Source organism: Corvus kubaryi, unplaced genomic scaffold (genome assembly GCF_017639235.1).
Source record: "Corvus kubaryi isolate FWS band 111438036 unplaced genomic scaffold, C.kubaryi_AGA036_p1.0 37352, whole genome shotgun sequence".
NCBI classification, from domain to species: domain Eukaryota; kingdom Metazoa; phylum Chordata; class Aves; order Passeriformes; family Corvidae; genus Corvus; species Corvus kubaryi.
The window spans coordinates 2,380,890-2,394,515 of record NW_024581114.1 but is presented as its reverse complement, the minus strand read 5'-3'; the positions used below and the strand labels follow the sequence as shown (position 1 = coordinate 2,394,515).

Genomic DNA, 13,626 nt, shown 5'->3' with positions numbered 1-13,626 from the left:
GTGCCACGCTGAGTGTCCCCTGGAGAGTGTCCCCTGGGCAGTGCCACCCCCTTGTCCTGACACTGACCCTTGCCCCCTGTGCCTCTGGGACACCCCTGGCACAGCCAGTGCCCTTCCTGGGGTTTGTCACCCCCTTCCCGGTGCCATCCCGGCTTTTTCCCCCTCCTCACCTCCTGTGTCCACTCCTTGCAGAGTCCATCCCCCACACGAGCCCCCCCGTGCCCCCCACGCCGCTGCCCACGCTGACCCCGGACCGGCTCCTGCTGCCCGCACCCCCTCAGGCCACCACGCGGGCCCCGGAGCCCACAGGGGTGGCCACCAGCTCCGTGCCGCTGGAAGCCAAGCCCACGGAGCGAAGCCACCCCACGACGAGGCGCGTGACAACAGCCAGGCCGGCCACCACGCCCTGGGTCACCCACGGGGTGCACAAGGCCACCATTCGCCCGCTGGCCACCGCGCCCGTGGTGGTGGCCACCAGCCAGCCGGGCTACGGCGAGTCCGGCAGCGCTGAGGGCAGCGGGGACCAGGACATGGGGACCAGCGGTGACCAGGAGTCCAGCGGGGCGGGCTCTGCCGGTGAGTGCCACCCCTGCGGCTCCGGGGGGCTCCAGCCAGCCCTGGGTGTCACCGCGGGTGGAGCCGGGGCGTCACCGGGGCGCAGAGGTGTCACTGCTGATGTCCCCTTGCTGTCCCCCAGGGGAGGAGGAGCTGGAGGAGGGCCAGGTGACATCCGTGCCTGCCATCGAGAGGGCCACGTGCTACAACACCGCCCTGGGCTGCTGCTCCGACGGCAAAACCGCGGCTGCCGACGCAGAGGGGAGCAACTGCCCCGGTGAGCTCGGGGCTGGGGAGGGGTCTGGGGTCGCTTTGGGGTCAGGAGTTGGGGATCTCTCAAGGGGAATGACACAAAGAGCTGCCCGGGTGAACTGGGGATGGAGGAAGGGTCTGGGGTCACTTTGGGGTGAGGAGTCAGGGATCTCACAGGGGGGATGCCTGAGTTGCCCAGCACGGTGCTGTGCTTGCCCAGCTGGTCCTGTGCCCACTCTGGTGTCCCTGAGCATGTCCTGAGCCCCAGGAGCTGGCAGGCATTGTCCCCTCTGCCACGGCCAGCCCAGGTGCCCAGGTGGGCACTGCTGGTCACCCCAAGAGCCAGAGCTCTGCCCCTCTCTCCCCTCAGGTGCCCACCCTGTCCCTGGACTGCTCCAGCCCTAAAACCCTGACCAGGGCTTTGCCCAGGCTTGTGCCCAATCACCACGGGCACCAGGGGGGATGAGGGAATTCCTTGGATTCCCTGTGTCTGTGAAGGAACTGGGATCGGGACCAGTTTGGTGCTGGTGCGGGCAGGGACAGCAGCTGGAGCCCCAATGTCCCCTCTGGGCTTCCTGGGGTTCCCACCGGTGTTTCCTGCTCCCTGATCCAGCTGGGATCTCCTCTCCTTCCCACAATTTGAGGAAGCACAGCCACACCTCTGCTCCGTTAGAACATCCTCGTTATCCTGAAAATTGTTCCTCCGGGGCCGTGTCCCAGATTTTTCCTCATTGAAGTCTTTCCTTGTTCCTTGGGGTTTCCAGCAGGACATCCCCTTTTCCTCTGGGAAAACGGCACTTTCCTCTTTTAACCCAACCTGTGTGAAGGGAGAGGGAAAAGGAAAATGGGAAGGGAGAGGGAAGGGGAAAAGAGAAAGGGAAAGGAACTTCCTGTGTGGTTCCCACAGCGGGATCTCTCCGTCCTCTGCGTCCCCAGGAAAGGATCCACCCCTGGCATTCCTGGTGCAGTTCCAGGCTGGTTTGGCAGGCCTGGCTTTCCCTGTGCCAGGTCTCCTCCTCGCCCCCAGCCCCGTTTGGCCCCGCTGTGCCCCGTGCATGCCCGTGGGTGCCCCAGGCCGTGGCGTGTCCTCTAACGTGTCTCTCTTGTCACCCAGCGGTGCAGGGGGGCCGCTCTCGGGGCCGGAGCTCGCAGGATCCCGTCTGGTAAAAGCTGCCACGTCCAGCCTGGTCTTTGCCATCTGCTCCAGCACTAACCCTCCATGGCTGTCCCGTCCCATCCCGACTAACCCGGCACTGGCACTACCCCCACACTGCCATCCCCCTTCCCAGGGACTCTGGCGCTCTCCCAGCCCCTCGCCCCCCCCTGCCCAGCTAAAGGGCTTTGTCTTGTGTTCCCTCCCTCCTGCAGCCACCAAGGTGTTCCAAGGAGTGCTGATCCTGGAGGAGGTGGAGGGCCAGGAGCTGTTCTACACCCCGGAGATGGCTGACCCCAAGTCGGAGCTCTTCGGGGAGACGGCGCGGAGCATCGAGGGCGCGGTGAGTTCTGCGCCCCTCGCCGGGGGCACGGCTGGGATCTGGAGGAAAAAGGGAATTCTGGAGTCAGGGAATCGCAGGATCGAGGTTGGGAAAGCCCTCCAAGATCACCAAACCCAGCCCAGCGCCGCCACTTCAGCAAACCACGTCCCCAAGTGCCACATCCTCACACTCCTGGAGCTCTTCCAGGGATGGTGATTGCACCACTGCCATGGAGAGCTTGTGCCAGTGCCTGAGACCCAACCTAAACCTCTTCTGGTGCAACTTGAGGCCCTTTCCTGTCATCCTCTCACTTGTTCCCTGGGAGAAGAGCCTGACCCCACGTGGCCACAGCCTCCCTTCATTCCATGCTGGGTCAGAAATCCTTTTCCAGCTTGGCCTCGATGTTGGGACTGTTCAGACACCCCTGAGATGCCCAAAGTGTTTTGCCTCCAGGAATAAGCCCTGAGACAAATCCATCCAAACCCCCTTCTCCCTCCAGTTCAGCTGCACAACTTTGGGACACTCCTGGTGTAAATCCACTCTCCCACCTCTCAGGAGAACCCCCTGCACTTCCAACTGTGGGAGCAGGTGGATTTTGGGTGGGAATTTGTCCGTTTGGGGATGCTGAGACAGTGCTGGGTGGCAGAGCAACCACAAACCATCTTTGCAAGGGCAGGAACATCTTTGGAGCTGATTCCAAGCCCTTTGGAGCAGATGGACAGGGCCCAGATGGCTGCTGCAGTCCCCGTGACAGAAACAGCGTCCCCAGGTCACTGCCGTGTGCCTGAGGGTGGGAATGCTCCCAAAATCATTGCCTCACTCATTCCGGGACTCTGCCGCTTTCTGGTTTTCCATGGAAACACAAAACCATGGCACAAAAGCCACCTGTGGCTGCAGACCCCTGTCCCCGGTGCCACCTGCCTGATGCCACGGGTGTGACGTGCCCCTGGACCCCTCTGGCCGCTATTCCCGCTTGAAAGGGGAAAACTAAACCACGGGATCATGAATTAATTAATTCCAGCCTCAGCCAGGGGAAGGTTTGGTGGCCCTGGCTGTGCCAGAGCTGGCAGCACTGGCACCGTGTCCTCCGGACAAATCCTGCAGCATCCCAGAGCCAGCTCGGGAAGGCAGGCGGGTATTTAAGGATGCAGAGCAGGGCTCTGTGGGGTTTTCCCGAGTGCCTGAGCAGCTTTAGGTGGATTTGGGAGAAATCAGGAGGACTCAGATGCCACACAAAGGAAAATCCCGGGATGAGCTGCGAGGTGGCTCCGCTCTGGCTCGGTTCTGCTCCTGCTCACCTCAGGGGTGGTTCCCTGTCCCGCTTTATTTATGGATCCCGCTCTTCCCTTGGCCATAAGGAACAGGGACCAGCTGGAATTGTCACAGCACAGCAGCCCCTGTTCCCTCCCTGTCACCGGGATGCCTTGCAAGGGCTTGGAAGCAAATCCAAGGCTGGCTGAGAGTCAGGATCTTCCCCTGGCAGGATCCCCATCCCAGGTTTCCCCACTGACCAGGATGTTCCCTTTCCTCCTTCCCCCACAGCTGGATGAGCTTTTCCGTGGCTCTGAAGTGAGGAAAGATTTCAAGAGCATCCGAGTGCGGGACCTGGGGCAGAGCAGCGCTGTCAGGGTCATCGTGGAGGCCCACTTTGACCCAGGTAGGGCCATTCCCTGGGGCATTCCCAGTGGGAATTCCGGCTGGAGAACCCAGTGTGGGGAGGAGAAGGAAAGAACCATCCTAAAATTCCCTGGGGTTGTGCCTTCTGTCCTGAAAAACTTCAGTGTGAGCAGAGCTGGGAGGAGCTGCTCCCCTGAGGAAGCTGGGAGCATTTTCCTTGGGAAAGGAGGATTCTTTTCCTTGGGAAAGGAGGATTCTTTTCCTTGGGAAGAGGGATTTGGGAGGGAAATTCCTGTTGGAATCTTCACTCTTCCTTCCCTCCCTCCTTCCCCCCTCCTGGCTGGGATCAGCCACGTCCTACACGGCCGCCGATATCCAGGGGGCCCTGCTGAAGCAGATCCGAGCTTCCAAGAAAAAAACCATCCTGGTGAAGAAGCCCCAGCAGGAGCACATCAAATTCATGGATTTTGGTGAGTCCCTGGGGCTGTGCCGAGTGCCCCTCGCTTGGTTCAGGCTTTCAAAATGCCAGGGGAGCTCTGCTGGTCTTGCCAGGGCTTTGCAGCTGTGGCACCAAAAGCTTCCCCAGGCGGTGCCAGGGGGCAGAGGAATCATGGAATTATGGAATGGTTTGGGTTGGGAGGGACCTTAGAGATCATCTGGACCATGGGCAGGGGTCTTCCACTGTCCCAGGGTGCTCCAGCCTGGCTGTGGATGCTTCCAGGGATGGGGTAGCCTCAGCTTCTCTGGGAAATCCATCCCAGGGCCTCACCACCCTCTGGGTAAAATCCCTGGGCCTGGAATTATTTTTCCCTCAGGAAAACCATAAAAGGGTTAAAATTCCCCCCTTTTCCATGGAATATGGTCAGTGCCACTCAAGGACATGCAGCTCTGCCCTGGAAAGGGAGCCCATCCTGGAATTCCAGAGGTGGTGGCCAGTGTGGGGATCCACACACCGCAGAATTCCCAGGAAAAGCAGGGACACAGAGCCTGGAACAGGCACAGCCCTCACCTCCAGCATTCCAGCTACATCCCAAAAAAACCCCGAGTTTTGTCTGCTTTGAGGTCACTTAGGCTGCAAATTCCCCTTCCTGGTGTCCTGCCAGGAGCACCCTGGCTGCTCAAAATCCATCCCCTAAACCACGCCTAACCCAAACCCACACCTGACCCTGCTCCTAACCCTAACCTACACCTGACCCTAACTCTGACCCTAACCCATAACTGACTCTAACCCTAACCCTGACCCTGCTCCTAACCCACACCTGACCCTAACCCATAACTGACCCTAGCCCTGACCCTAACCCATAACTCACCCTAACCCTAACACAAACCCACACCCAACCCTAAAACACGCCTGACCCTGCTCCTAACCCATCCCTAATCCATCCCTAACCCTAACACACATCTGACCCTAACTCTAACCCTAACTTACACCTGACCCTAACCCTGACCCTAACGTGTAACTGACCCTAACCCTAACACAAACCCATCTGTAACCCTAACCCACACCTGATCCTAAACCTGACCCTTACCCACACCTAACCCTAACCCACACCTGACCCTAACCCTGGCTCTAACCCACACCTGACCCTGGCCCTAACCCACACCTGACCCTGGCCCTAACACAAACCCATACCAAACCCTAAACCTGACCCACACCTGACCCTAACTCTAACCCACCCTAACCCTGACCCTAACCCATAACTGACCCCAATCCTAACCCACACCTGACCTTAACCCACACCTACCCCTAACCCCAATCCTAACCCATGCCTAACCCCACCCCTCTGCCGTGTTCCAGACTGGATCCCCCGGCTCTTCACCACCACCGTCACCACCACCACAGCCACCACCATGGCCCCGGCCACCACCATGGCCCCGGCCACCACGGCCCTCGGCCACCGCCCGGAGCCCGTGGGCAGAGCCGGCCCCAAGGCTGTGGGCGTGCTGAGCACCAGGAGGCCCAGCTCCACCAGCCCTGGCAGCGGCAGGAGGAAGCCCACCCGGCAGCCCCCTGGCACCACCAGGAGACCCCCCCGGCCCTGCGAGTCCCACCCCTGCCTGCACGGTGGCACCTGCGAGGACGACGGCCAGGACTTCACCTGCAGCTGCCCGGCGGGGAAAGGAGGGGCTGTGTGTGAGAAACGTAGGTGATGCTCCCAAAAATCCCAAATTTAGGGCCTGAAGAATCATTTGCCAGCCCCTGCCTTGGGCAGGGATGCCACCTTTGGACATTTCCAGAGATGGGAAACAGCACAAAACCACTGAGTAGGGACAGAGGGATGGGGGGGACGTGCAAACCAACCCCAAAATCGGCCCTGGCACGGCAGGGGTTGGTGTCACCGGCTGTCCCAGCTCTGCCACCGCAGCTTGTGCGGGTACAAGTGGGTGTAAAAGGTGAGCAGAGAGGTTGCAAGGAGCAATTCCTCCCTGGCTCTGTCCTGATCCCAAAGCACTGGGAGGTTGGGAGCTGCTGCTTTGTTGTCCCAGCTCGTGGCAGCGTCACCCAGCGTCACCCAGTGCCACCCAGCCAGGCTCTGCCCACCCTCCCCAGCACCAGGACGGGGGTGCTGGTGATCCAGGCTCGTTTCCCAGCCCTTGGAGAAGCTCGGGAAGCAGCTGGATCCTGGCAGCACTGCTGGTGTTTACTGGGAGCTCCCCCAGGCGCTTTGGGGTCACACCAGGGGCTCTGGGTGGGCTCATTCCTAAAAAACTTTGTCCCTAAAGCCATCACCTGGAGCTCTCCAAGCCCTGGGTGTCCAGGCCTGTTGGTTTTAACGGGATTTGGCCGCCCAGATCCTTTGGAAAACGTCGGCTGCAGTGAGGAAGAGCCAGGAGTGATGGATGGGAATCTGTCAGGTTTTTGGGGAGGAGAGAGGAAAATTAAGGAGCAGGGAAGCTGAGTTTGGAGGAGCTGTGGGAGCAGGGCATGGGAAGGACCAGCAGCGCTGATTTTGAACTGGGAGGAACTGGTAGGGAAACTTCTGGATGAAGTAATCCCGATTTTTGGGGGAAATGGCATCACCAGAGGGGTCTGTGGGCAGCACTGGGAGTGTTCAGGGGGATCATTTCCCAGGAATGTGGCCTCAGAGGGGCCTTCCTGCCAGGAAAACATTCCCGGGTTTGTGCCAGGCGCTCACTGCTCCGTCCTTGTGTCCCCTCCCCGGCCCCGCAGCCATCAGGTACTTCATCCCCAGCTTCGGGGGCAAGTCCTACCTGGCCTTCAAGATGATGAAGGCCTACCACACGGTGAGGATTTCCATGGAATTCCGGGCGCTGGAGCCCAGCGGGCTGCTCCTCTACAACGCCCAGAACCACGGCAAGGATTTCATCTCGCTGGCGCTCGTGGGCGGCTTCGTGGAGCTCAGGTGAGAGGCACAGCCAGGAGGGGGAATTTGGGTTGAATTGAGCCAAAGAGGCCTCAAAGTGGACAAAAATCAAGGGGGTTATTTTTGGGGTGTAGCTGGAATACTGAGGGAGCTCGTTCCCTCTTCTCTGCACAGTGAACTCACTTGGCTCCCTCTGAATTTCAGAAAGCTCCGAGGTGTGGGAGGTTGGTTGTTTTGGGCGAGCGGGAGATCTTTTTTTGGTGGGTTTTTTTTTTAGCTGGGAAAAGAAGTGCAGAGAGGGGAGGGGGGGAAAAAGGAAAGGGAGAAAAGCAGCGGAGTGGGGGTTTTTTGCATTCCAAAATCCAATGGGATGGCTTTGGAATGAGGGGATGGGGAGGGCAGAGGTGGAGAGGGAGAGAAGGAGAGAGGGAAGGAGAGAGTCCCCAAGTGCTCCCAGTGCCGCACCACCCCTGGCATGGCCCAGCTGGCACCTTTGGGCACAAACAGCGCTTTTTCCCCCCAGGTTTAACACCGGCTCCGGCACCGGCACCGTCACCAGCCGGGTGCGCGTGGAGCCGGGCCGGTGGCACCAGCTGGTGGTGACGCGGAACCGGCGCAGCGGGGCCCTGGCCGTGGATGGGGAGCCCCACGTGAGCGGGGACAGCCCCCCGGGCACCGACGGCCTCAACCTGGACACTGACCTGTTCATCGGGGGAGCGCCCGACGACCAGATGGCACTGTGAGGGTGGCACTGGGCCTGCGGGGTGGCAGGGGGCCTGGGGGAATGGCACTGGGCCTGTGAGGGTGGCACTGGGCCTGCGGGGTGGCACTGGGCCTGTGAGGGTGGCACTGGGCCTGTGAGGGTGGCGCTGCCTCATGAAGGTGGCACTGTTCCTATGAGGGTGGCACTGGGCCTGGGGGGGTGGCACTGGGCCTGTGAGTGTGGCGCTGTTCCCATGAGGGTGGCACTGCCCCATGAGGGTGGCACTGTCCCCATGAGGGTGGCACTGTTCCCATGAGGGTGGCACTGCCCCCATGAGGGTGGCACTGCCTCCGTGAGGGTGGCACTGCCCCCATGAGTGTGGCACTGTCCCCATGAGTGTGCCACTGTCCCCATGATGGTGGCACTGCCCCGTGAGTGTGGCACTGTCCCCTGAGTGTGGCACTGCCCCCATGAGGGTGGCACTGTCCCCGTGAGTGTGGCACTGTCCCCTGAGTGTGGCACTGCCCCATGAGTGTGGCACTGCCCTCATGAGTGTGCCAAGGCAGGGACAACTCCCACCTTGAACTCGAGCCTGGAGTCTCTCCCAGCCCTGGCACTGTGAGGGCAGCACAGCCCGACCCCGCTGCCCGGCCCAGCTCCCCGCTGTGCCATGGGCACAAACCCCCCTCGTGCGTCCCCTCAGGGTGGCCGAGCGCACCACGGCCACGGGCGGCCTGCGGGGCTGCATCCGCGTGCTGGGCATCAACAACCGCGTGTACGACCTGCGGGACGGCGCCGGCGACGTCCTCTACGGCAGCGCCGTGGGCGAGTGCGGCAACGACCCCTGCGAGCCCAACCCCTGCCACCACGGCGGCATCTGCCACGCCAAGGAGGCAGAGATGTTCCAGTGCCAGTGCCGCGACGCCTACACGGGTACGGGGATGGGCGCTGCGGGGTCTTCACCCCACCCCCCTGGGATCCCAGAACCTTTGGGATCGTCGTGGAGGGTGAAGCCACGTCCGGTGAGGGTGATAAGGGTCAGGATCGGGGTATTCTCGTGCCCCAAATAAAGTCCCCTTTAGAGGCAGTAAAATGACGTCCCCATAAGGTGTTTTAGGGGTGTGGTGCCCTGCTGTTTGTGGGGTTCACTGTGGGGAAATTCCTCACTGGGCGGCTTCGTGGAGCGCAGGTGAGCGCCAGGGCGAGGAAAGGCACAGCCAGGAGGGGGAATTTGGGTTGAATTGAGCCAAAGAGGCCTCAAAGTGGACAAAAATCAAGGGGGTTATTTTTGGGATGTAGCTGGAATACTGAGGGAGCTCGTTCCCTCTTCTCTGCACAGTGAACTCACTTGGCTCCCTCTGAATTTCAGAAAGCTCCGAGGTGTGGGAGGTTGGTTGTTTTGGGCGAGCGGGAGATCTTTTTTTGGTGGGTTTTTTTTTTAGCTGGGAAAAGAAGTGCAGAGAGGGGAAGAGGGATGGGGCACTGGAATGGGTTGCCCAGGGAGGGCTGGAGTCACCGGCCCTGGAGGGGTTTAACAAAGCCTGGACTGGCACTCAGTGCCGGGGTTTGCTTGGTGAGGAGGTGTTGGGTCATAGGTTGGACTTGATGATCCCAAAGGTTCGTCCTGGGATTCTGTGGGATTTCCCAGCTCGTGGAAAGCCACCTGAGCCAGGAGGGGGGACACTGGGGGCACTGGGGGCACTGGGGACACGGCTCTGTGCTGGTGGCCGTGGGTTGGTGCCGAGCTGCCTGTCCTGCCGCAGGGCCCACGTGCGCCTTCGAGAGGAACCCGTGCGAGCCCTCGCCGTGCCACGTCTCTGCCACCTGCCTGGTGCTGCCCGACAAGGGGGCCCTGTGCGCCTGCCCCATGGGCCGCGAAGGGGAGTTCTGCGAGCGAGGTGGGACGGGGCATCCCCTGGGGCAGGGCGGGATCCCGGTGCTGATGTCCCCAGCCTGGTGAGGCTCTGGGGCCGTGCCTCGTGTCGCTCACCTCGCCCCCTGTGTGCCCAGTGACGGAGCAGGACCACTCCATGCCCTTCCTGCCCGAGTTCAACGGCTTCTCCTACCTGGAGCTGAACGGGCTGCAGAGCTTCGTGCCTGACCTGCAGTAAGTGCCAGGGATGGGCAGCAGAGGGGGAAATCCCCACCCCACAGCGCCCTGAGCGCGAGGGGCATCCCTCACCTGGCAGGGCTGGCATCCGTGCCATGGCCACAGTCCCAGGCTGGCAGGGTTATCCCAAGGGAGACAGGGATGGCGAAACCGAGCGTGAGGGCGGCTCGAGGGGAGGGTATCCATAATCCTTGTTTGTCAGGAACAAGATGTCCATGGAAGTGGTGTTCCTGGCCAAGAACCCCAGCGGGATGATCTTCTACAATGGCCAGAAGACCGATGGCAAAGGGGACTTTGTGTCCCTGGCGCTGCACGAGGGGCACCTGGAGTACAGATACGACCTGGGCAAAGGGGCAGCCGTGCTCAGGTGAGCTGGGGCGGCCCTGCCTGCTCAGGGCAGGTTTCCAGTGCTGTCTTTGCGGGTTCTGAGGGCAGAGCTCTCACCTGGGAGCCTTCTTTTCCCCTTTTTCCCCGCCAGGAGCAAGGAGCCAGTGCCCCTCAACACCTGGATCAGCGTCCTGCTGGAGAGGAGCGGGCGCAAGGGCGTCCTGAGGGTCAACAACGGCGAGAGGGTGATGGGGGAGTCCCCGGTGAGTCTGGGGGTCTGGGAGGGCTCTGGGCATGTGTGGGAGGAGTTCCCCAGGCTCTTGGGTTTTCAGTCATGGTTTTGAGGGTGGAGAAGTGGCCAGGACCCGGGCAGGGAAGGATCTCCTGCCAGACAGGAGCTTCCAGCCCCTCGTCCCTCCCTGTCCCTGCACACAGAGCTCAGCCAGGTTTCAGGAATGCCTTTGATGAGCCCCCCACACTCGCACGGAGCCCCCATCCCTTATTTCAGCTCCCTGTGTTGGGACAGGTACGTGAGGCACCCGTGGGGAAATGATTCCATCGTTAATTAAGGGGTGTCAGGAGCCCCCCAGCACGGGGAGGAGCTCATGGAGCAGGGAAAGCCTCGTGGTGCTGCTGCTGCATCCATGGGCGCTTCCTCTCCTCTTGTCCCAGCTGGAGCTTCCCTCTCCAACTCCAACCTCTCCCCACCCCGTCCCTCCACGCTTCTGTCGCTGCATTCCTGGGGGTCCCTTCCCTGCCCCTTGCCAGCCAGGAAGCTGAGAAGGCAGGAAAAGCCCTGCTTGCCGCTGAACTCATCCCCAAATCCACCCGGAACCGCAGCATTCCTGCAAAACCAGGGATTTTTCCTCCCCTCGCTCTGCTCTTTTGAAGCTCCTCTCCGAGCGAAGCCGCTCCCTGGGTGGCAGTGACCCTCCTGCCACCTCCTGCCAGCCCCTGAGCCACCCAGCCGGGGTGGCAGCAGGGTTTGGCAGCCCTGCCTGTTGCCATGTCACCCCACTGATGTCCCTTTTCTCTCTCTTTTTTTTTTTCTCTCTCTCCCTTTGATTTTCCTTTGTATTTTTCCCTCCCCTGCTGTCTGGATCCCAGAAATCCCGTAAGGTACAGATAAGTATGACCCCCCCCACGCCTCCATCTCATCTGCCATTGGCACCTCGTTCCTTTTTTTTGTGTTTTCCATCCCGATCTCAGTGTTCCACCCCGTCCCTTGCCCATCTGATTTAGGATCCCTGTAGTTTAGAGCCGCTCATTCCCTTTTCCTCCCTCATTCCCAGCCAGTTGTTGTGTTCTGTTTCGGGAGCATTCCAATTAATCCGGTCATTTTTTTTTCTGTTAATCCCATGGAACATTCGTTAGTGATCCATATCACCCCGTCTTTGCTGTGGCCCTGGCTCCATCCCAGAGAATTCCCAGGAATGGGCATCGCTCCTGGGGCTGGAGCCTCACCTGGGATTTTCCAGCAGAGCGACAGCAAGGAGGGAATTTCCTCCTCCAAAAACACCACGTGGGGTGCAGGAGAACCTCCTCAAGCCATGGGGTGCAGGAGAACCCCCTCAAACCTGGAGCAGCCAGGATGGATCCCTCTGGAATGTGCTGGGATTGAGCTCCAGCCCTGCAGAGGCTCGGAGTGATGTTTGGGTACCCGAGTTTTGGGGTCGCACGAAACCAGAGCCCCCCTCCAGGCCTGAGGGCATTGGGACAGCCCCTCCCCAAAATTCAATCCATGGGAAACCTTTCCCAGGTGCCCACCAGGGGTGGGACCTCGCAGTCCTTGGCATGAGGAGGTTTCCTGAAGGCTCCATCTGTAGAACCATAAATAAAACATCATAAAATAAAACATCATAAAATAAAACATCATAAAATATCCCAAATTAAGGGAGCCATGAGGATCCTCAAGCCCAACTCCTGGCCCCGTCCAGGACAACCAGGGACACCCTGACACCTTCTCCATGATTCTCCTGTTTCCCCAGATGCCTCACATGGTGCTGAACCTGAAGGAGCCGTTTTATGTGGGGGGAGCCCCGGATTTCTCCAAGCTGGCTCGAGCAGCCGCCATCTCCAGCGGCTTCGAGGGAGCTGTGCAGAAGGTGAGGTCCTGGTGGCCAGCCCAGTGTCCACGGGGAGGTGTGAGTGGCCAGCCCAGTGTCCACTGGGAGCTGTGAGAGGCTGAGGTCCTGGTGGTCAGTCCAGTGTCCACTGGGAGCTGTGAGTGGCCAGTCCAGTGTCCACTGGGAGCTGTGAGAGGCCGAGGTCCTGGTGGTCAGTCCAGTGTCCACTGGGAGCTGTGAGAGGCTGAGGTCCTGGTGGTCAGTCCAGTGTCCACTGGGAGCTGTGAGTGGCCAGCCCAGTGTCCAGTGGGAGGTGTGAGAGGCTGAGGTCCTGGTGGCCAGCCCAGTGTCCACTGAGAGGTGTGAGTGGCTGAGGTCCTGGTGGCCAGCCCAGTGTGCACTGGGAGCTGTGAGTGGCCAGCCCAGTGTCCACTGGGAGCTGTCCCACCTGCCCTGGGATGGAGCTGGGAGCTGTCCTGGCATGTGGAGCACACCTGGTCAAAAAGTGGCACCAGTGGGGGCCAGGAGGGGAACACAAGGTCACAGGAACATGTGGGAATTGGGGATGGATTCCCACCTTAGGGACGGATTCCCACCTTAGGGACGGATTCCTGTCTCCTCTTGTCCCCAGGGACACTGCCTGGTTCCCCCACGGCACCAGAGGTGGCAGTGAAGGACCATCAGAGAGTCCCAGACTGGTTTGGGTTGGAGGGACCTCAAAGCTCATCCTGTGCCATGGGCAGGGACGCTTCCACCATCCCAGCCCCGTCCAACCTGGTCCCGGACACTTCCAGGGATGAGACATCCACAATTCCTCCGGGAAATCCATCCCAGGGCCCGGGCAGCTCGTGACTGACTCCGTTTCTCCTCCCTGCAGATCTCAGTCCAGGGGGTGCCCATGCTGATGGAGCACAACATCCGCAGTGCCATGGAGATCTCCCCGTTCCGGGGCCACCCCTGCACCCAGAAACCCAACCCCTGCCAGAACGGGGGCTCCTGCAGCCCCAGCATGGAGGGCTACGAGTGCTCCTGCCAGAGGGGCTTCTCTGGGGCCCACTGCGAGAAGGGTGAGGGGCCACGGGGGGCTGGAGGTGGCCATGGGGGCTGGAGGTGGCCCAGGGAGCTGGAGGTGGCCATGGGGAGCTGGTGGTGGCCATGGGAGGCTGGAGGTGGCCATGGGGGCTGGAGGTGGCCA

The 13,626-nt window shown here is 60.8% G+C and overlaps 1 protein-coding gene across 1 annotated transcript in view; it reads left to right on the top strand.

Moving 5' to 3' along the window:
* Positions 1-13,626, top strand: part of AGRN (agrin) — a 57,865-nt gene that overhangs the window by 13,966 nt on the left and 30,273 nt on the right. The window contains exons 9-24 of the mRNA XM_042031917.1: positions 193-576; positions 698-832; positions 2,176-2,303; positions 3,825-3,939; positions 4,250-4,369; positions 5,698-6,042; positions 7,072-7,264; positions 7,749-7,964; positions 8,632-8,861; positions 9,692-9,826; positions 9,939-10,035; positions 10,241-10,405; positions 10,517-10,628; positions 11,473-11,484; positions 12,354-12,470; positions 13,309-13,619. Of these exons, the coding sequence (XP_041887851.1) occupies positions 193-576; positions 698-832; positions 2,176-2,303; positions 3,825-3,939; positions 4,250-4,369; positions 5,698-6,042; positions 7,072-7,264; positions 7,749-7,964; positions 8,632-8,861; positions 9,692-9,826; positions 9,939-10,035; positions 10,241-10,405; positions 10,517-10,628; positions 11,473-11,484; positions 12,354-12,470; positions 13,309-13,619 (2,815 nt within the window). The remainder of the gene's footprint in view (positions 1-192; positions 577-697; positions 833-2,175; positions 2,304-3,824; positions 3,940-4,249; positions 4,370-5,697; positions 6,043-7,071; positions 7,265-7,748; positions 7,965-8,631; positions 8,862-9,691; positions 9,827-9,938; positions 10,036-10,240; positions 10,406-10,516; positions 10,629-11,472; positions 11,485-12,353; positions 12,471-13,308; positions 13,620-13,626) is intronic.